At 44.7% G+C, this 20,311-nt stretch overlaps 2 protein-coding genes across 16 annotated transcripts in view; one reads left to right on the top strand and one right to left on the bottom strand.

Annotated features, from left to right (window-relative positions):
• Window positions 1–7,481, bottom strand: part of SRGAP2 (SLIT-ROBO Rho GTPase activating protein 2) — a 257,191-nt gene extending 249,710 nt beyond the window's left edge. For 12 of the 14 annotated variants that reach the window (XR_011247624.1, XR_011247623.1, XR_011247625.1 and 9 more), the window contains exons 1-2: window positions 7,332–7,481; window positions 4,926–5,528 (exon numbers count right to left, since the gene is read on the bottom strand). Coding sequence is in view for 8 of the 14 variants with exons in the window: in XM_069545245.1 (XP_069401346.1) it covers window positions 4,926–4,992 (67 nt within the window). In the remaining 6 variants the exon portion in view is untranslated. The remainder of the gene's footprint in view (window positions 1–4,925; window positions 5,529–7,331) is intronic. The other 2 variants (XM_069545249.1, XM_069545252.1) reach the window with 1 other exon arrangement.
• Window positions 7,482–8,087: 606 nt separating this feature from the next.
• Window positions 8,088–20,069, top strand: FAM72A (family with sequence similarity 72 member A). Of its 2 annotated transcripts, XM_069545256.1 has the most exons (4): window positions 8,088–9,130; window positions 11,368–11,445; window positions 14,742–14,866; window positions 19,890–20,069. In XM_069545256.1, the coding sequence occupies exons 1-4, from the start codon at window positions 8,976–8,978 to the stop codon at window positions 19,982–19,984; spliced, it is 453 nt and encodes a 150-aa protein (XP_069401357.1). In that variant the 5' UTR covers window positions 8,088–8,975; the 3' UTR covers window positions 19,985–20,069. The 2 variants fall into 2 exon arrangements, with proteins under 2 accessions (XP_069401357.1, XP_069401358.1); XM_069545257.1 differs by lacking the exon at window positions 14,742–14,866 and having other exon boundaries at window positions 8,880–9,130.
• Window positions 20,070–20,311: the final 242 nt, after the last annotated feature.

Raw genomic sequence — 20,311 nt, 5'->3', positions numbered from 1 at the left:
CGCCACGGCCTTTTAACTTGGAGATACAGAGTGCAGGACTAGACTTTCTGCAAGGGCTTCGTTTTTTTCCAGGAACTCACCTTACCACAGAGTCCTATCTTCTCTGAGCAGGGGAAGAGGTGCCTTCCATCATCTCGCAGGAAGATGATGGCATCTGCTTGGGGATTCCAACGAGATGTTTTACTGCAGCTTTTCACAAACTGATTATATTTAAAGCTCCCTTGAGAGATGGGGGCTGGGAGGAAAGAAGCTTCTGAAAAGACCTTTGTTGGCAGGAGTGAAGAACCACTCACACCTCCCCAGAGAAAAAGCTTGTTTAAATACCAGCAATCCACATGCCCAAGTGTGTGTGCACACACCTTATGTCTAGAGTTTTAAATTTCATCTGCTTTGAAAGGGTCCTGAAAGGGTTAAACTGTTCCAGGCAAAGGCCTGAGGCTTTTCTATCAAAATGCTCCAGATGGAAATTACAAAATTTCACTTCTCAGCTCTGCTCTGCGGTGCACACACACTGTTCTTCTAAGACATTAAAAAAAAAAAAAAGACAAGACCCCTAATGTTCTCAAGAAAGAGAATTTGACGGCTCAGCACACAGTGCCACTCTGTTTCAGATGATTCCTCCTGGAATATCTGCATTAACTGTCGATCTCAAGCTTTCTGGGGGATGTAAAAACTCAAGGTATGGAGAGGGTATAGGAAAGGAGCCTTGAACAAGGTCAGGACAATAGCTGGGAGGGTCTGCCATGAGGTGAGCTCATCCAAATACCAGCCAGATTATCACCTCTCGTGAAGGTTATGCCCCGCACCTTACCACCTTTCGCTGCTCCAATCCCCAAAGCTGACAGACTAGAGGCCAAAAGGCCTCAGGTTATAACCATGAATCTGTCAAGAATTTCCAGAGATTAATGTATACGAAGCACTTTGTAAATTGAGCCATGTACAAGTACTAAGAATATTACTGCTTTCGAGTTAGAGATTGAAAGGCATGAACTTTCAAAGGAATCTGAACACCCACAAAGCAGAAACAATGATGGTTTTTAAGAAGGCAGCTCCAAGGCAGGCTGACTAAGGAGGCACGCCCCTCATAAAACCACACTGGGGTAGGGTTGGGGCTGCAGTCTCAGAAGTCCTTCAGGGCACATGCAAGCAGGTGGTTTAAAGGGAGCCAAAACCACAGACAGGCAGGGCTCCCCAAAGCCCATTAAGGGTCCTCTTGATTTAAACCATTCTGACTGAAAGCAAGACTCAGGACTCTGGCCAGAGATACACAGAACAACGGCGACCAACAGTTAGACAGTTTACCTGTTCACTTTTCAGAAAGAAAAACAGTTCTCAGTAAGAGATCAAACCAAGAGATCAAACCAAGAGTATTCTCATTACTACTGAGGAACTGAAATTAGAACCCAGGTTTTACTCCTAAGACTCCTTTCTTACCATTACAACTGGGACTTTGGGAGTGAAAAGGCGAGCGGACTGAATGTTCATCCCAATTAAGCAGACCTTACTGTTTCTGGTGGCTTGCCTGGGAAATCTCATGGACAGAGGAGCCTGGCAGGTTACAGTCCGTGGGGTCCCAGAGAGTTGCCTATGACTGAGCAACTAACACTTTCACTTGACTATTACTGAGCATTTACAACTGCCAGATACCGTGTTAAATGATTCTGACACACTATCTCACTGAATTCTCACAACCACCTAGGAAACATGTATTACGCTGCCTGTTTTTCAAGTCAGTATCCTGAGGCTTGGACAAGTCAGGTGACGTGCCCAAGGAACGAGGCAAGTGAGTAGCAGCACTGAGATTTAAACCTGGATCCCTTTGACTCAAAAACCTGCACTCTTAAACATCAGACCAAAAAATTAATTTTCTTTTTTATCCTGGCGTCTGTAAAAAAAGTAAGACTGGCAGCACTATGAGTCCCACACAACCCATTAAAAAGCTGAAACATCATAAATCTGACCAAGGGCTTCCAGTTAGCAGGCGAGCAGAGCCAACCCAAAAACCAGGGCCTTTGTCTCCAAGTTCTATGGAGAACACAGATCTCCAAGATCTTCCACAGGGAACACAGACTCTAGTTTGAAAGCTTCAAGAGGGAGAGTACTTTGTCTTGTCCACAGCCACATTATCAGTGCCCAGAACCCATTCAAGACACTCAATAACTGCTGCTGCTGCTGCTGCTAAGTCGCTTCAGTCGTGTCCGACTCTGTGCGACCCCATAGACGGCAGCCCACCAGGCTCCCCCGTCCCTGGGATTCTCCAGGCAAGAATACTGGAGTGGGTTGCCATTTCCTTCTCCAATGCATGAAAGGGAAAAGTGAAAGTGAAGTCGCTCAGTCATGTCCGACTCTTAGCGACCCCACGGACTGCAGTCCACCAGGCTCCTCCATCCATGGGATTTTCCAGGCAAGAGTACTGGAGTGGGGTGCCATTGCCTTCTCCAACTCAATAACTAGCTGATGAATAAAGAAGTGGAGTCCCGCTGCTGTGGTTTGCCTATGTGACCTTGGAAGGACTTCTTTATCCTCTCTAGGCCTCGGTTTCTTCATGCAGTGAATAGAGAATGAAGCAGGATTCACCTCCCGGTTTTAAGTGAAGATTAAATGAGACAATTCTTATAAAGCACTTGGGACAGGTTGGAACACAATGACCACACAAAATATAATCTATTATTATCACTATTTCTACTATGATCCATTAATAGATTTTGGCTTTTTAATTGACCCTACTCTGATATGATCAATGATACATTGACCCTACTCTGGTCAAATGACGTTTCATAGTAAATATGAATAGAATAGAACAGATAATTGGGAGTCGATAACTTGCTTCTAGTTTCAGATCTACTACCATCTAGCTGTGTGACCTTGGACAGGCCTCTTAATTTCTCTCCACTTGCCTCAGCTATAAATGAGGGACTAAACCGTTCAAATCAGTCTCATAAGCATTCATCGGGCACATTCTCTGAGTAAGACATCATGCTCAGCCACCTATAAAATTCTATGATGCCGAATAGTGTCAATGAAAACATATCAGTGCAAAGCAAAGCAGTTCCCTGCCTGTGGCAAGGCTGAAGAGAAACCCCAAATAGTCAACTGCATTACATCATCTCAAACAGCAATGTTTGTAAATATACAAAGTGTTTAATTTTGAGACACTTGTGAGAAATCCTTCACCAATAGAGAATCAGCAGATACAATTCAACACCTATTGGTCCTGAACCTTCCAAAAAATAAATGTGTGAAATCACTTTGCACCTGAGTCAAATGGCATGCTTCTGGAGAGAAATCTGGGAAAGTCAAAGTTATTAACACTCCTCCCTATGGCAACAGTTAAGAATAGAACGTATTAAAAAAAAAGAATGACATATCTGGTTAAAACTGGGATTCCAACAGCAAACTGCAGTACATCTGGACAGGACACAGAGGCCAGTAGCCTATTGTTTACAGAAATAGGCCGGGATTATGAACAGTGACCAGAGGCCAAGACCTCAATTATACCTCACAGCCACACCTCTCCCAGTCCCAGCTCAACTGAAGCTATCCATCAGTCAGCTCCCCAGTTCTTTGCAGCCCAGTGGATAGAAGGTCCTTCAGGGTACCTCCAGCATGGACCAAGCTGATGACATTAAAAAGATCCCATAGGCACAACATGGACCTCAAACTACCATCCAACCTTCCAAGAGATAAAGCAGCTGCCCATTTCAAACTCTTGCCCTACTCACACCCCCAGCAATCCTAAGAGGGGAGGCATGGCCCTTCCCAAGTCCTCTAGGATAGGAAAAGGTCTCCTTGCATTGGCGCAGGGAAAGAAGGAGGGGCCCCTCCCTCTGCACTCTGAAACAAAGGAAAACCCAGAGCTCCAACCATGTGGTGTAACATTCAAGGCCACCCACCTCTCCCACTCCCCAGCTGAGGTCTCAATGGGCTAGAGCCACATGGCTCTTTCTAGTGACTGGCCAGGAAGGGACAGTGCCTTATACAACCATAAACTGGGGCTCTTTAACAGGCAGGAACCCCTTCTATGGGTACTGCTGGTTAAAAAAGGCTGCCTGGGAAGGGGCTTTGATTCATGCACCAAGTCAGGCAGTGGAAAAGATGTGCCGACAGGTCCCTTGCTTTCTCCAGGTCCACATTTCGCTTTACCCCTCATAATTCTGCAGAGGTGTGAGGGCCTTTAAACGGGTGTGTTCTGGAGCAGAAGACAACAGTACAGAAGGGTTAAACAATTATGTCTTCCCATTCTCCAGAATCAGCACCACCCAGGAACATCCCAACTCCATCCGGGTTTAGGTGAAGGTGGAGACTGGGTGTGAGTGATCTTATCCTTTCTGTTCTCGGATCTCAGACAGAATGCAGGCAACCAGAGACCAGGCAGGTGCAAGGTGCACCCAAGGTGGCTACAGACTTTCTGTGCCTGATGGCATAGCAAATAACATGTTTGGATATAGTGCATCAGAAAAAAAAACCCAGGCTCTCCCAGGGCTCTCCAAATGGTACACCTTCTCAAGGTTGCCTTTCCCTGCCTGGATGCCTCTTCAACCTCTGCAATAAATTCCTAAACACCTGTCAGATTTCAGCTGTCCTTCAAGGAAACCTGACCCAGACACCCAGAGGCAAATTGCCGCCTTTTCTCTCGAAGAACCTCCCGCCCCTCCCCCATCCTATTTAGCCTGGGGAAAAAGACTACCAAAATAATGACCAGCCCTACAGACAACTGTAAAGTCTACTCCGAAAATGCCTTTCCAGAGCCTATGGCCCCTGCCACGGACAATCCCTCGGAGGCGCAGACCCACCTAGGAAACCACTTCTAGGGTCAGCCTGCCCCCACCTGCTCCACCCAAAGAAATGAACACCCTGCAAATCAGGGAAATGTTATGTCTCCATGGTCTACAGAGATGTATTATGCTATTTTTCAAAGCCCTTACCTTTGACCTGAGTATCGTACTCTGCTATGATCTCCTTATCCTTTTTGAATTTGGCTGGAGACGTCATGTTTTCCTTCTTTCTTCCGAATTCGAATTGTGAATTGATAGATCCACGGGAAAAATCCAACCGCCGAAATCAATACCTCCAAGACCGTTTCTCCAGAGGGCAGAAGGGGCCCCCCGCGGTGGTCTCCAGCGCTCCGGGGAGCGCGGGCTGCGGGCTGGGCAGGCAGCTACGGCGGGCACATGCAGGCGGTGGGCGCTGGGGCCGGGCGCGGCGGCAGCTGGTTCCTGTGCTAGAGCCGCAGCCTCAGCATTAGCCGGGAGAACTGCAGCGCCCGGAGGCTGGCCTGGGGTCTGACATCAACGACACAGGCAGGGAGTGGAAGTCCTTCCGCACAACATGGTGTGAGGGTGCGGGGGTGTGGACTAGCCCAGCTGGGTCCCCGGGAGAGAGTGGGTGCGTATCGGGGTGCCGGGGGAGGGCTGGGCGTGTTTCGCGGGGTTTTGTTGCACAGGCTCGAAGATGCTGCAAATCAAATCCCAAACGGGAGTCGCAGCAGCGCAGACTGGATCGGAAGTCGTTTGCTCCGGTTCACTTGCCTGTAAATGCAGGGGAAAGGGGAGGGGGCTATCAGCCCCAGTGCAGATCCTAATCGCTGCGCGGGTGGGGTAAGGGACGCCGCTCCCAGCCTAGCCTGGGCCCATTCATCTCAGTCAAACGCCGCCCGGCCCGCAGAGCCCAGCGCAGCGAGGTGGGGAGGAAGGAAGCTCCCTCCGGATTTTGTTTTAAGGCTGAAAGAAAACACTTTGGAGCAGCGGCCTTCGCGGGCCTGGGGTGGGGACTGCGGCGGGAACGCGGGGTTCCGGGCGAGGACTGCGACACCTCGGTGGCCTCCCGAGCCTTGCCAGCGTTGGGCAGCGGCAGCCGGAGGGAACCCTCCCGGCCCTGACTCCGACGCGGCCCCCGATCCCGGCGGGGGCAACTGCCTGGACTTCAAAGGGGATCAAAGCCGGGAAGGGACAAGTCACCCGGGCACAACTTTTCTTCCCCTCCGCCCCTCCTGCCAGTTGTTTTGTTTTGGTTACTAGCTTCTCTTGGCAGCAAAATGTTGGGTTGGGGGGGTGGGGGGGGAGTGATCTGCAGGAAAAAAAAAAAGGCTGCTCGGTGTGGGACACATCCAGGAAAACAATGTGGTCGGCAGAAGCAGGAAACGGGTTAGAGGCGAGGGTCGGAGTCGGGAAAACCGGGAAGGCAGGGCGGGGGCGGGGGGTGCGGAAGGCAGCCACCGCCTCTCCCAAGTCAGGGACCACAGCGACTCTAAATGCCACCCCCAATTGATCACCGGAGCTCAGAGATCCCAGACACCGCACCCAATCCCAGGCTGGGGGGTGGGGGCGGGGGGAGGTCTTTGAGGTTCGCGGCCCCGACTCCTGGCACCAGGAGGTCCCCCAGGAGATTCCGCTCGGACCCAGGCCCAGGAGGCGGGAGAGACGAGGACTTGAGTGCAGAGCGGCATGTCTCGCTCCGGGACGCGCCGCGGCGGCGACCCTCCCTCTTTGGCCGCCCCTTTCCCTTTCCGCGCCGGGAGTCTCCCACTTCCCGCGCCTGGAGAAAGGGCCGCAGCGAGGGAGGAGCGGGGAGCCGGAGCGGCGGCGTGGTGCTTCAGACTGGCAGGAAGCAGGGGGAGGAGGGGGTGTGAGAGGTGGGGTCCGAAGACTGCACGCGGACGTGGGATGAGTGGAGCTTCTGCACATGCTTGATAGGCGGGGAGCGGGCAGGGGAAGGGCTACCTTGGGGGTGAGGGGGTAGTTAAGAGACTATCGTGGGCCGCAGTGGTACGGGCGGCGCTACGATGTTAGTAACTCTGGGGGAGCAGAGGCAGGTCCGAGAAGGCGAGTGCGTGAAGAGGGGCCCGTTCCGGGCGGGCCGGGGGGCTGAGGCCGGAGAAGAGCCTCGGAAACAGCGCGGAACACCCGTCTTTCTGGGTCCAGGGCTGTGACTGGGCTCTCCGCCAAGGCTTGGAGACAGAGGCAGAGGGCAGTCGTTGGTCACGGATGATGCCAACGACGGCTGCCCAAAGGTGCACCGAGGCTGCCCGTGTGCAGGGGGTTTGGGGGGGGGGGTGCTGGGAGCTTGCGCCGCGGCGCGAGAGCCAAGGCAGGGTCCCGGGCAGGACGGTGAAGGGCGGAGACGCAGCCCTAAAGAAGCACTGTGGGCTGCGCCGGGAGACGGGGAGAGGGTCCGGAGGGAGGGGGCCTGAGGGGTTCCGGGCGGCAGCGCGAGGGCGATGCCGAGAGCCACATCCGCGCCCTCTCCTTCCCGCCTCTGCCGCCCGGTCTGTCCAGTCTGGGCTCCAGTCCCGCGGCGGGCGAGAAGAAAAGGGAGAGGGACGGAGCCTTTACCTGGCTCTGACGCGACGGGTCCTGCGCCCCCGGCTCCGCTTCCCACTAGGAGCTCTCCTCCCTTCTCGTCCCCGCCACCCGCTTCTACGCAGATCGGTCCCCTTAGTCCCCCGAGGAGCCTCTGCCAACTCCACAGGACCCCGCCGGGAAGCAGGGCCCACCCTCCTGCCAATCAGCGCCCGCTTTCTATCGACCGATGGGGCCCATAGCCAATAGGAACAGCTGATCCCGAGAGGCCAGGAATAAGGAGGAGGAGCTGGCGAAACCCTGGAGGTGTGACTAGCACCGTCGAGGCGTGGTCACAGAGTTAAACTCCTCCCCGGGCGGCCGAGCCCCACAGTAGAATGGAAGGGCGGGATTAAGAGAGAACCAACAGCCAAACACACACTTCTGAGGGGAGGCCCGGCCGATTGGGCCGGGGGTAGAGAGGCGGGGCGTTGCGGAGAATTCTAGCCAATGCAGAGTAGAGCGAGGCGGGGCCTGTGGAAAGTCTGCAAATGAGAAGCGTGGTGGGCGTGCCTTGTTCTCTCACTCTGGCGAGGGGAGGCCTCGCCGAATCCTCGCGAGCGGACCAATGAGATCGGAGGCGGGGCCAAGCTCTGCCAACCAGCAAGCCGAGTTTTATCTAGGCACCGTTACTGGGGCGGGGCGTCGGCGTTCCTGACCACTGAGATCGCCTCAGAGGCCGGCTCCCGAGCCTTCCAATGCGGGACGTGGGCGAACTCTAGTTCTCCCAATCGGTGCACGGCGCCGGCCGATTCAAACTGACAGCGGGTTGGAAAGGCCGAGAGCGGAAGAGCGAGCAAAAAGCGACGTGTGCGGTGGCAGAGACCCCCCAACGCCGACCGAGCCCGCAAAGCGACCTCTGCCCCGCCCTGCCGACAGCCCCCCGCGCTCTGGAGCGGCCGCTCGGGAAAGACTTGAGGGATCGGCGGGAGCCGCGAGGGAAAGCTGAGGGGAGGGAGACGCAGGAGGAACGACGCGAGAGCCCGCACGCTGAGGGCTGGGGACTGTGCCAGGAAAGAAGTGAAGCCGGGGTCTCGCGAACTGGCAGAGAGGAGAAGGGTCGCGGGAGGGTTAAGGGATACCCACGCTCGCCTGTGGGAAAAACGGAGGGGGTTTCTGAATCCTGAGGAGAGGAGAAAGATTTCCACAGAGGAATCGTGGGTAGGGAACCTTAGCCCCGTATCCCGAGAGAGAGAGAGAGAGAGAGAGAGAGAGAGAGAGAGAGAGAGGAATCGGAGCGCTCCGAGCGAGGAGGCTTGAGTAGGAACTTGTAGGTAAAAGCCTGTCAGCGAGAAGCTAAGGGAAGTGCAAAAGGAACTAAGGGACAGACGATCCTTCATAGGACAGGAAAACTCTAGAGAAGTTCCCCGAGGCACCTTGCAGTTTGCCTGCTCCCCACTTCAAACCCCTCTCCCTTCCCCCCGAAAGTTAAAGAGAAAGCCAAGATTGTTGCTTCTCTGTTCCTACTCAATAAATAGTACTTCTACCCTCGAACGGGAGAACAGAAAAGAACTCATATCCTTCTCAATTGTTGGGCTTAGAAAAGCTCGAGGCCTCACAATTTGCTTTTTAGCCTGGGGGAATCAAACGAGGGAGGGTATTGCTCCAAAATCCCACACCTCATCCTTCCGAGACGCCATGTCTACCAGCAGCAGCTGTAGTTTCAAGGACCGGCGCGTGTCCATCCTGTGTTGCAAATTCTGTAAACAAGTGCTCAGCTCTAGGGGAATGAAGGCTGTTTTGCTGGCTGACACTGAAATAGACCTTTTCTCTACAGACATCCCTCCTACCAAGTAAGTCATGCTAGTGGCGGGCAACGGTAGCCTTTAACTAAGTGGGAAAAGTGTATGGCTTGAACCTCTCGGAGTCAACAAGGAGGTTATCATTTTGGTGTTCCAGCCACTCCCAACAGTCTGATGATCCCCTTGGAGTTTAACTAAGGGGGCAAACTGTCTGGACAAAGTCTGTGGTTTAACCAGAGTGGTCAGTCCTGATGTAATGTTTCTAGTTCAATTATAGTCATGTGATCCCTTAAGTTGAATCCCTGGCCCTACCCAACCAACCTCTCACTGGATCAAGTCCATGACTTAAGAGGCTAGGTAATTTAAGCAAGATTCTCTGTACTGCTGGAGAAGAGAGATCATTTTTTTTTTAATTCATAAATTTTACTCCAAAAAACATTTCCTAGTTTTCTACCTTTTTTTTTTTTTTTGGCAATGGGCATGCTGAATCAGATCCATTGTCCACAGAATTCAATACTCTTTCCTTGTAATCTCCCTCATTCTGAATGAGCAAGACATACAGATCTTTATGGGATAAAATAGAGACAGCCCTGAAATAATCTGTGTCTCCCATAAGGCCTACTTTAGATATTATGCATTTGTTTGCATACTTAAATCCTTTTAAATTCTGTTTTCAGTCACTACCCACTTTGGGGTGTAGAATCTTTAAGAATTTGCTTCCTATTTAGAAAAATAGCCACTTTATTTGATTTAAATATACTTTTTTTCTAACTCAAAAAGGTACTTTCTATAGTCAACATGTATGTGCCTGTACATGGTTTTTAAGATTTTACTCTTTATTGAAACTTTGTCACAAAAGCAAAAGAGAAATTATCCAAAATATACATGGACAGCTCTTCTTTGGGCACAGAGCCAGACGAAGCACACCAACAAACAGAATACTTTAAAATGGATTTCGTGATGATGATAGAAACTTTTTAAAAAATTAAATATACTCAAAGCTGTGAACGTTCCTCCCTTGAAATCTTATCTGCATTTGTTTAAGTGTAGTCATGCATAATGGCAAAGCCAAAGGCCCTCATTTAGTATAAAGATAAATGGATTATTATAACTACTTCTGTCTGTGTGTGTATGTGTTGCAAAAAGAAAAAGCACTAGACAATAAATCTGGACCCTATTACCTATTATTGCAAAGTTTCAGTGATTTTTTGCTTTTTCTTTTCAGTAACACATACAGAAACAACAGTTTTAAATATTAACCCATCCGTCTTTGCACTAGCTACGAATAGTTATAAGGAGGGCTCACATATGTGAACTGTTAATATGACCAAATCTTTTCTCTTTACTATTCTTCCATGTAGGGCTTACAATGGTGTTGGATTAATGTACTAAGGTGTGTGAACCAATGAATGCGTAAGATTTTTTGAATGGAAGATTTTTTGATATTTTGTCATATTTATAGTGAGCTTACAAATATTTATTTACCCTTGCAACATATACTATAGTTCTTTTACAGTTCCTCTTAGTGTCCCTTTCAGCTCCCATCTATAAAATTCATGCTAAATCACAATCAAAAGTACATATGGTGGCGCGGGTATGGAAAAATTGAAACTCCAGTGCACTGTTGGTAGGAATGTGAAATGATGCCACTACTAGGGAGAATAACATGACAATTCCTCAAAAACTTGAAAATAGATTTACCATATGATCTAACAATCCCACTTCTGAGTATATATCCAAAAGAATTTAGTGGAAAATCTAGAAGAAATATATGCACACTCAAGTTCTTATTGTTCGCAATAATCAAGAGATTGAAGCAGCCCAAATGTACAGCAATGAATGAATAAACAAAGTGTGGTATGTGCATATAATGAAATATTATCCATCCTTTAAAAGGACGGATATCCTGCCTCTTACATGCTACATGGATGGACCTTGAAGATGTTATGCTAACAAGAATAAGTCAATCACAAAAAGACAAATACGGCATTATTCCACTTAATTGTGGTATCTAAAGTAGTCAGATTCATAGAAACAGAAAGTAGGATGGTGGTGGCCAGGTTCTAGGGGAAGAGGGAAATGAGGAATTGTTATTTAATTGGTATAGACTTTCAGTTTTGCAAGATGAAAAAAGCTTGTAGATTTGCTGCACACAAAAAAATGTAAATACACTTAACATTTATGAACTGTCCACTTAAAAATGGTTAAAATAGCAAATTTTACTTAATGTGTTTTTCACAACATTCTTTTAAAAGTACATTTGACTATCTCTAAACTTTTCCATCTAGTGCAGTGGACTTCATTGGAAGATGCTATTTCACTGAAATCTGCAAATGTAAACTGAAGGACATCGCATGTTTAAAATGGTAACGTGTGGCAGTATTCCAAATAGCCCTGGGTTTGGGAGATGAATGTTGACACTGAAGTACAGAGAAAGGTTCAGTGGGCTGCATCAAGCAGTGGTTATCACCCATGCAGTGAACAGTTGAAAAACCATTTGTTACTTAGAACTGTCTTTTAAAAGAGTCTTAATTCACTTTACAATTTTTCGAAGTGCATTAACAAATACCTGCTTTAACTTTCAGAAAATGGCAGTGTAGTTTGGCGGGTGGGGGAAACACTTCGATTTACAGTAATAAAAGTCAGGTGTAAGCCTTGGCCCTATCCTTATTACCTTGAGTAAATGTCTTAAACCTCTGCACCTCTGTTTCCTTAATTAATTTTTATCTCAAGAAGATATCTTCTTGAGATAAAAATTAAAATATTTTTTGTATTTACCTATAGAGTTGTTGTGAAGATCAAGTGAATTATGAGTGTTAAAAGGCTTGGTAAACTATAAATTACAACTCAGATGAAAGCTATTACTATAATTTTTTGAGAGGCAAACAGACTTGAGTATTATTAATCCTATGGGATTAAATCCTAGAGAAAAAACGGTTGAGATTTTCTCATTTAAATAGGATTTGAATTATAAATTTTGATCATTCAAATTAGCAAACTCTGTGTGGTCATGACTAATTTCTTTCATTCATTCATTTAAACTGTCTATTGAGGTCCTACCATGTGCTCATCATTGTTCTAGAGGCTGAAATTCAGCAATAAAGAAGACAAAATCAAAGGCCTTTGAACATTTTATTCTGGTAGGAAGGCAATCAATCAATCAATCAATCAGATATTTAAATAAATAAGATCTTGAATAGGGTGGGAAGTACTCCAAAGGAAGTAATAATAATAAATGATAGAGAATAATAAAGGTTGAGAGAGTGGGTAAGAGTTATTTTAGATAACATGGTCAGGGAAAGTAACACTGGAATTGAATCCTAAAAACTGAGCTAAGATGGAGCCAAAGGAAGAATCTTCTAGGCAGAGGGAACAGCCAAGGCAAGAAGAACATATCAACTAATAGAAAAGACAATGGCCAGTGTGGCTGAGACATTGTGAACATTATGTGAGAGAGTTTGGGTAGATTAGAGATGCACTCAGAATCCAGATAGTCCAGAGCAACAGCATCAAATAGAAGTGTGCAAGTCACATATGTAATTTTAAAATTTCGAGTAACTTCTATTTATTCTTTATAAAAAGTATTTTTATAAAGAAGAAAAATATTCTTCTTTATAAAAACAAATGAAATTTATTTTTAAAACATTTTATTGTTTTTAATTTATGTTTGGCTGCACTGGGCCTTCATTGCTGCACATGGGCTTTCTTGAGCTACAGCGAGAGGGGCTACTCTCTAGTTGTGCTGTGCAGGCTTCTCATTGTGGTGGCTTCTCTTGCTGTGGAGCACAGTCTCAGAGGCACACTGACTCTAGTAGTTTCAGCACTCAGGCTCAGCAGTTGGGGCTCGTGAGCTCTAGAACACAGGCTGGGTGTTGAGGCTTGTGAGCTCTAGAGCGTGGCCTAATAGTTGCAGCACACAGCTTAGTTGCCCCACAGCATGTGGAATCTTCTAGAGCAGAGATCAAACCCGTGTCCCCTGCATTAGCAGGTGGATTCTTAACCACTGGACTACCAAGGAAGTCCTGGAATTAATTTTATTGGATATTTTACTTAACCTAATATATCCAAAATATTATCATTTCAATATGTAACTAACATGAAAAATTATTAATGAAATATTTTTACATTCTTATTTTTTATTCTTAGTCTTTGAAATCAAGTTTATTTTTTATACTTCCAGCACATTTCAATTCAGGCTAGCCAATTCAAGTGCTCAGTAGCCCATTTTGGATAGCACAGATCTACACTTTGGCTTGGAGAAGGGATAGGCTACCCATTCCAGTATTCTCGGGCTTCCCTTTTGGCTCAGCTGGTAAAGAATCCGCCTGCAATGCAGGAGACCTGGGTTCGATCCCTGGATTGGGAAGATCCCCTGGGGGTGGGGGGAAGGTTACCCACTCCAGTATTCTGGCCTGGAGAATTCCATGGACTATAGAGTCCATGGAGTCCCAAAGAGTCAGCACAACTGAGCGATTTTCACTTTCACTTCCAAACTTTGGTAGGAAAGGTCTTTGGGTTTTCATTTTCGGCCAATGGAAAGCCATTGAAGGAGTTTTAATTAGGGAGAAAAATGATCTGAGGTGTACCTACAAGAATGTTAGCTCCCTGAACACAAGGACTTTATTCCTAGCACCTAGATCAGTACCTGACACATAGTAGATGCTCTGTGAATATTAGCGGCATGAGTGGATGAATGAATATGGGTGGTAATTAAAGCTGTAGAATTTATTCTTGTAATATAGCCTTACAAATAACTGTCAGTCTAATGCAAGAACAACTTTTGCTTTCATTCGTTTGCCTTTCAAGAAGATTATGATTAGAATATGTTTTAGGTGGACTGGTACCTTTTACAGTAGTTTTTATAGGGCGTCACAAAAATGACTGACTCACATTTCATAGGGTGGGAACAAGCTATAATAGGAATTTTTACAACTCAAGGTATAAGCAGTTCATGTTGTCATTTAAAAAACAAAATAGTGCTAGCTAAAATGTTCCCTGTATATTCGATCTATTTAAAGTGATCAGGTAGGGAAGAAAAACCTATGGAAGAGTGAGATATTTCTAATAAGAAGGATAACCCTGGAGACAGTAAAAACTTTTTCAACTTTCTCTAGGAGCTGTGGATTTGCTTCATTTCTGAATTCCTTCAAAAACACTGAGACTAAAATTAGAGCAGCCAGCTTGTGTTCAGTTTTCATGGGCTCATGCTGTCTTCCTACTCCTCCATCTGTTGAAACAGTTTTTAGGTGCTGGCATGGAGCTGGAACATAAAAGAACCCAATTTACCATAGTCCTGGGGAGAGCAAAAACCTTTTATCCAAACATCAGGGTTTATTTAATGTATTTTGCCTGTACAACCCATCAATTTTGGGCTAATCACAAGCTTATGGCAACTAGAAACTAATTTCTGAAGGGACAATGCATAAAACAATACTAACAAAGAAATTGAGAATATGTTACTATTATTTCATTTAAAGACTTTTTTCCCACTTGACAGTAGAACTCTATTATCAGAGTAACTCCCATCCCAAAGATCCCAGAAAACGAGGTTGTTAGGAGGAAATGAGATCTTTATATGGTCTGTCTATTTATAATAGCACATTAAAAGGTTTGCATGGTCAGATATTACCTTGTATCTAATAATATTTACTTTCCTTTTTAGTGGGAACATTGTAGGTTATCACGTGATTGTTCCATGTTGTTCCTGCCTTCTTTCCTGCAACAACGGACACTTCTGGATGTTTCACAGCCAGGCAGTTTACGGTATTAACAGACTAGACTCTACTGGTAAGAAACAATTAATTTAATTCCTGTAACATTTGTCTATCAATATTTGAGTGAACTTCTCCATAGATCATGGAGAAGGAAATGGCAACCCACTCCAGTACTCTTGCCTGGAAAATCCCACGGACGGAGGAGCTTGGTGCAGGCTACTGACCATGGAGTCGCAAAGAGTCGGGCACAACTGAGAGACTTCACTCAGTCAGTCACTCACTCACTCCATAGATCATTTCAGGATCCCATCTGAGACTTTCTCAGCTGGGTTGTATCCACTAGAGTAGAACTTCGAAAATTTTATCCCAAACATTTACTTATAGAAACAAATACTAGCCATAACTCATTGCATTTCTGTTTTCAACATCATATTTCAGTTCAGTTCAGTTCAGTCACTCAGTCGTGTCTGACTCTTTGCAACCCCTTGAACTGCAGCACGCCAAGCCTCCCTGTCCATCACCAACTCCCAGAGTGCACCCAAACCCATGTCCATTGAGTCGGTGATGCCATTCAACCATCTCATCCTCTGTCATCCCCTTCTCCTCCTGCTCTCAATCTTTCCGAGCATCAGGGTCTTTTCCAATGAGTCAGCTCTTCGCATCAGGTGGCTGAAGTATTGGAGTTTCAACTTCAACATCAGCCCCTCCAATGAACACCCAGGACTGATCTCCTTTAGGATGGACTGGTTGGATCTCCGTGCAGTCCAAGGGACTCTCAAGAGTCTTCTCCAACACCACAATTCAAAAGCATCAATTCTTTGGCACTCAGCTTTCTTTATAGTCCAACTCTCACATCCATACATGACTACTGGAAAAACCATAGCCTTGACTGGACAGACCTTTGTTGGCAAAGTAATGTCTCTGCTTTTGAATATGCTATCTAGGTTGGTCATAACTTTCCTTCTGAGGAGCAAGCGTCTTGTAATTTCATGGCTGCAGTCACCATCTGCAGTGATTTTGGAGCCCCAAAAAACAAAGTCAGCCACTGTTTCCACTGTTTCTCCATCTATTTGCCATGAAGTGATGGGACCAAATGCCATGATCTTAGTTTTCTGAATGTTGAGCTTAAAGCCAACTTTTTCACTCTCCTCTTTCACTTTCATCAAGAGGCTTTTTAGTTCTTCTTCACTTTCTGCCATAAGGGTGGTGTCATCTGCATATCTGAGGTTATTGATATTTCTCCTGGCAATCTTGATCCCAGCTTGTGCTTCTTCCAGCCCAGCGTTTCTCATGATGTACTCTGCATATAAGTTAAATAAGTAGGGTGACAGTATACAGCCTTGACGTACTCCTTTTCCTATTTGGAACCAGTCTGTTGTTCCATGTCCAGTTCTAACTGTTGCTTCCTGACCTGCATATAGGTTTCTCAAGAGGCAGGTCAGGTGGTCTGGTATTCCCATCTCTTTCAGAATTTTCCACAGTTTATTGTGATCCTCACAGTCAAAGGCTTTGGCATAGTCAATAAAGCCGAAATAGATGTTTTTCTGGAACTCTCTTGCTTTTTCGATGATCCAGCAGATGCTGGCAATTTGATCTCTGGTTCCTCTGCCTTTTCTAAAACCAACTTGAACATCTGGAGGTTCACGGTTCACGTATTGCTAAAGCCTGGCTTGGAGAATTTTAAGCATTACTTTACTAGAGTGTGAGATGAGTGCAATTGTGCGGTAGTTTGAGCATTCTTTGGCACTGCCTTTCTTTGCATTTCTGTTTTCAACATCAAATTTAAGAACCACAAACTTGGCTGGATTTCTTGTCTTTTAAAATTAATATTTTAATTGCTCTAAATTGCTGCTTTGATATATAATATGGCTCCAGAAAATTTTGGAATAATTTAGATTTGTCAGCCAATTGTATGTATGTGTGTGTGTGTTTAAGAAAAGGGAAGAGGCTAGGGTCACTGGGAGCTGAGGGGAAGGATAACTAGATGAACTGTGTTTGGTGATGTTGCTTCAGGATAAAAACAGACATTTTGACATCTATATTAATAAATTATGATGAAAGTTTAGTCAAGGAAAATATTTAATACCAATATGTTGAACTGATTATTTAGTAAAAAAATATACAACAAATTCCTAAAGCATATCTACATAATACATTTTACATTGTCTGCAACCTGTCAGTTTTGCTATAGGACACATGTTCTCAGTGTCTAATATCTGCTTAACACACCAAGGTGACTTTTAGTGAGACTTTTTTAGTGGGAACTAAGGTTTATAGAACTTTAGTTTACAGAAAAAGTTTAAATAATTTGACAGTCTAAGTTGGCACTAACATTCTCAGGTTTTTACATGTATGTTTTAGTTTTCTTCAGAACTTAAAATATATTCTTTTTTTTTTAAGTATGATTTGCCTTCACAGACTATGAGATCTTGAGATGTTAGCTGGGTTGTTAGGGTCTTTAAACCTTTCAATTATGCTTGGGTTTTTATAGACTCTTTAAAAAAAAAAAAATCACCTGGCGTTCATTTGTGATTCTCAACCCATCATTTGGAGGCCTTAATTTAAGGCTCTAGAATGTTAAGAAGGCCATTTTTGAGTGAAGACTTCTCTGAACTCCCCTAAGTGAGATATAGGCTCCTAATTTAGGCCTCCAGTTTTACATTTGTGTTGCTCATGGAACACATTAAAGGAAGTTTCTGCTTTGATACTGTTTTTCCTGCTTCATAGAATTCAAAACACGGGGTGGAGGTTTTTCAGTTTTGATTTACTTTTTAATATTGGTCAATTTTTCAAAGAGAAAAGCCCAGCATTCCTCCATTTGCATTGAATCTAATCCATGAGAAACAGATGTATCACAGGATTTCCTTCCTCCTGCTTAACAGAGAAAGGAAGGTGCTGCTTCTGTCAGATCCAGGCTCTCAGTTTATTTTTTCTCCTTTGAACCAATTGTGCCGAGCCACTCATGTCTCTGAGTATTGACTCCAAGAATATCAAACTTCTCCTCTGTTACCCTAATATTATGATTTGAAGGAAGATTTTTCTAGATGCTTCATATAAAACAGAATTGCTCATGGCATTGCAACTGTCCTTGAATCACCTGAGTCAGCAACATCAAAGGAATCTGTATGCAAGCTTTATAAAATTCTAGAATGTTTAGACTGAAAGGGCCCCAGGAAGTCTATGTTCTAGGTTAGCCTTCACAGGTAGACCTGATTTCCTGAGACTTTCTTGAGGGGGCCTGGGAGACCTCTGTTCAGATTCCCTGGAATTGGCAAATGCCCTCAAACACAGGTTGTGTTCAGCTCTCCATTTACCTTTTATGCATTCTAATCGTCCCTTAGATTTCAGCCTAGAGATTCCTTATTATCCTGTTATCTGTTCAAAAGCAAAATATCCTTCATTCTTGGGGGAAAAGAAGTGCTTTTATTATAAATGATTCAAACATACACAAATTATATAAAATAATATGATAGACATCATTATGCATCAAGTAGATGCTAATTTCTTGCCTGGTTAAGTTCCAGTATCTCAACCAAGAGAGACAGGTAATTGTTTTCACTGGTTAACTGTGTAGCAGTGCACATCTCTGTGCATGTCTCCTTGGGCACCTGTGCAAAATGGACAGTTAGAGAAAAGGGTAAGTGATGGGCTAAATTTAAGATTGTATTTTTAAAAAAATTCATACAATGGAATGTCCAACAGAAATAAAAATAAATGAGCTAAATAAGCTATATCTACACATATGGACATAGGCAGATCTCAAAAACAATACTGAATGAAAAAAGCAAATTAGAAGAGATGCATATACTATACTGTTAAAATTTAGATACACAAAATAATAATGTATATTCCCTGTGGTTATATACATTTGTAGTAAAATTAGTAAACACATCCACGGTATACTGTTAGTGGTGGAAATGGGATTCAAACCAAATCTCCAAACCCTGGCTCATTCCATTCCACCATGTGGCCGCTATCTCAAGTCAGTGTCAGAGTGTTACTCACTAGGTTTTGTCTGACTCTTTGTCACCTTATGAACTGTAGCCCATTAGACTACTATGTCCATGGGATTTCCTAGGCAGGAATACTGGAGTGGGTTGCCATTCCCTTCTCCAGGGTATCTTCCCAGCCCAGGGATCAAACCTGGGTCTCCTGCTTTGCAGGCATATTCTTTACCACCTGAGCCACCAGGGAAGCCCACTGTGTAGTGTGGATATCCAGAGTTGCTGAGTCCTCCCTGTGTCCATACTGATAACTGGACAGTTGAGATTTGCTTTCTTATTGGCTCTCCAAGATGTCAGTTAATAATAGTATTTTTTTTCAACTTAGTGCTTTCAAGTTATAATACAATTTGTGTGTGTGTGTGTGTGTGTGTGTGTGTGTGTTAGTCACTTGATCGTGTCTGACACTTTGTGACCCCATGAACCGTAGTTCACCAGGCTCCTCTGTCCTTGGAATTCTCCAGGTAAGAATACTAGAGTGGGTAGCCATTCCCTTCTCCAGGGGATCTTCCGGACCTAGGATCTGAACCCAAGTCTCAAGCATTACAGGCGGATTCTTTACCATCTGAGCCACCAGGGAAGCCCAGTTCATATAACTGGCTCCAAAACCCTGCTTTTTTTAACCAGAAGAAAGGCACCAGCAGCTCCATGCTTGTTGAGGAGACTGGGAAGCTTATTCAAGTCTTTCCATGCATCCTCCAAAGAGACATTTAATCTAAAAAGATCTTGTGAGATTTCCATTCTTAAAAATTATTAAAATAGATTTGAAAATTATCAGTGTAGAGTGATTATGACATAATGTAGCTGGAGGCAAGGTTTGAATAAATCAACTCCTGAAATCTTTTTGAGTTCCAAGATTCTAGAATTCAAGCCCTTAATTAAAAGGGTTTAAAGAATGGTTATGTTCTAGATGTTAGACAGTTTTAATATCTAGGTATCAATCATGTTATTTGCAGTTCATTTTTTATTAGCTTTTCTCTTAACTGCTAACACTATGATTTCATATAAGAATGTTAACATAAAAGGTTTTATATATCTTGTTCTGAGTTGTGACAGTAGTCAGCACAAAATAATTTTGTGACCTTTTGTTTTCAGGTGTAAATTTCCTACTTTGGGGCAACTTGCCAGAGGTAGAAGAGAATACAGATGAAGACGTGTTAGATATCTCAGCAGAGGAGTGTATTAGATGACTACAATTATGATATATTCAATATGTAATATTATAACTTTTTCCTTTGTAAAAAATATATTAATGGACCAATTTAAAAATTGTTAGTAAGGATTTGTCAATGATTTCTTTTTTCGGAAGACAAAAATGGAGCATTTGTTGATTTATTTATTTGTTGTCTCAAATTAATTACCTGAGTTTATTGAACCAATGTAGTTCTTCTCTTCTACATCTGTTTCTACTTCTACCCTTTGTCTCTCCACCCCTCTTCCCAGTATATATGTATCCTTAAATTCAGGTAGAAGAACCTTTTACATGTCATTCCGCTATCTTCCAATCTGGGTGAGTT

This window comes from Ovis canadensis, chromosome 12, assembly GCF_042477335.2.
Source record: "Ovis canadensis isolate MfBH-ARS-UI-01 breed Bighorn chromosome 12, ARS-UI_OviCan_v2, whole genome shotgun sequence".
NCBI classification, from domain to species: domain Eukaryota; kingdom Metazoa; phylum Chordata; class Mammalia; order Artiodactyla; family Bovidae; genus Ovis; species Ovis canadensis.
This window is presented reverse-complemented; position numbering and strand designations above follow the sequence as displayed.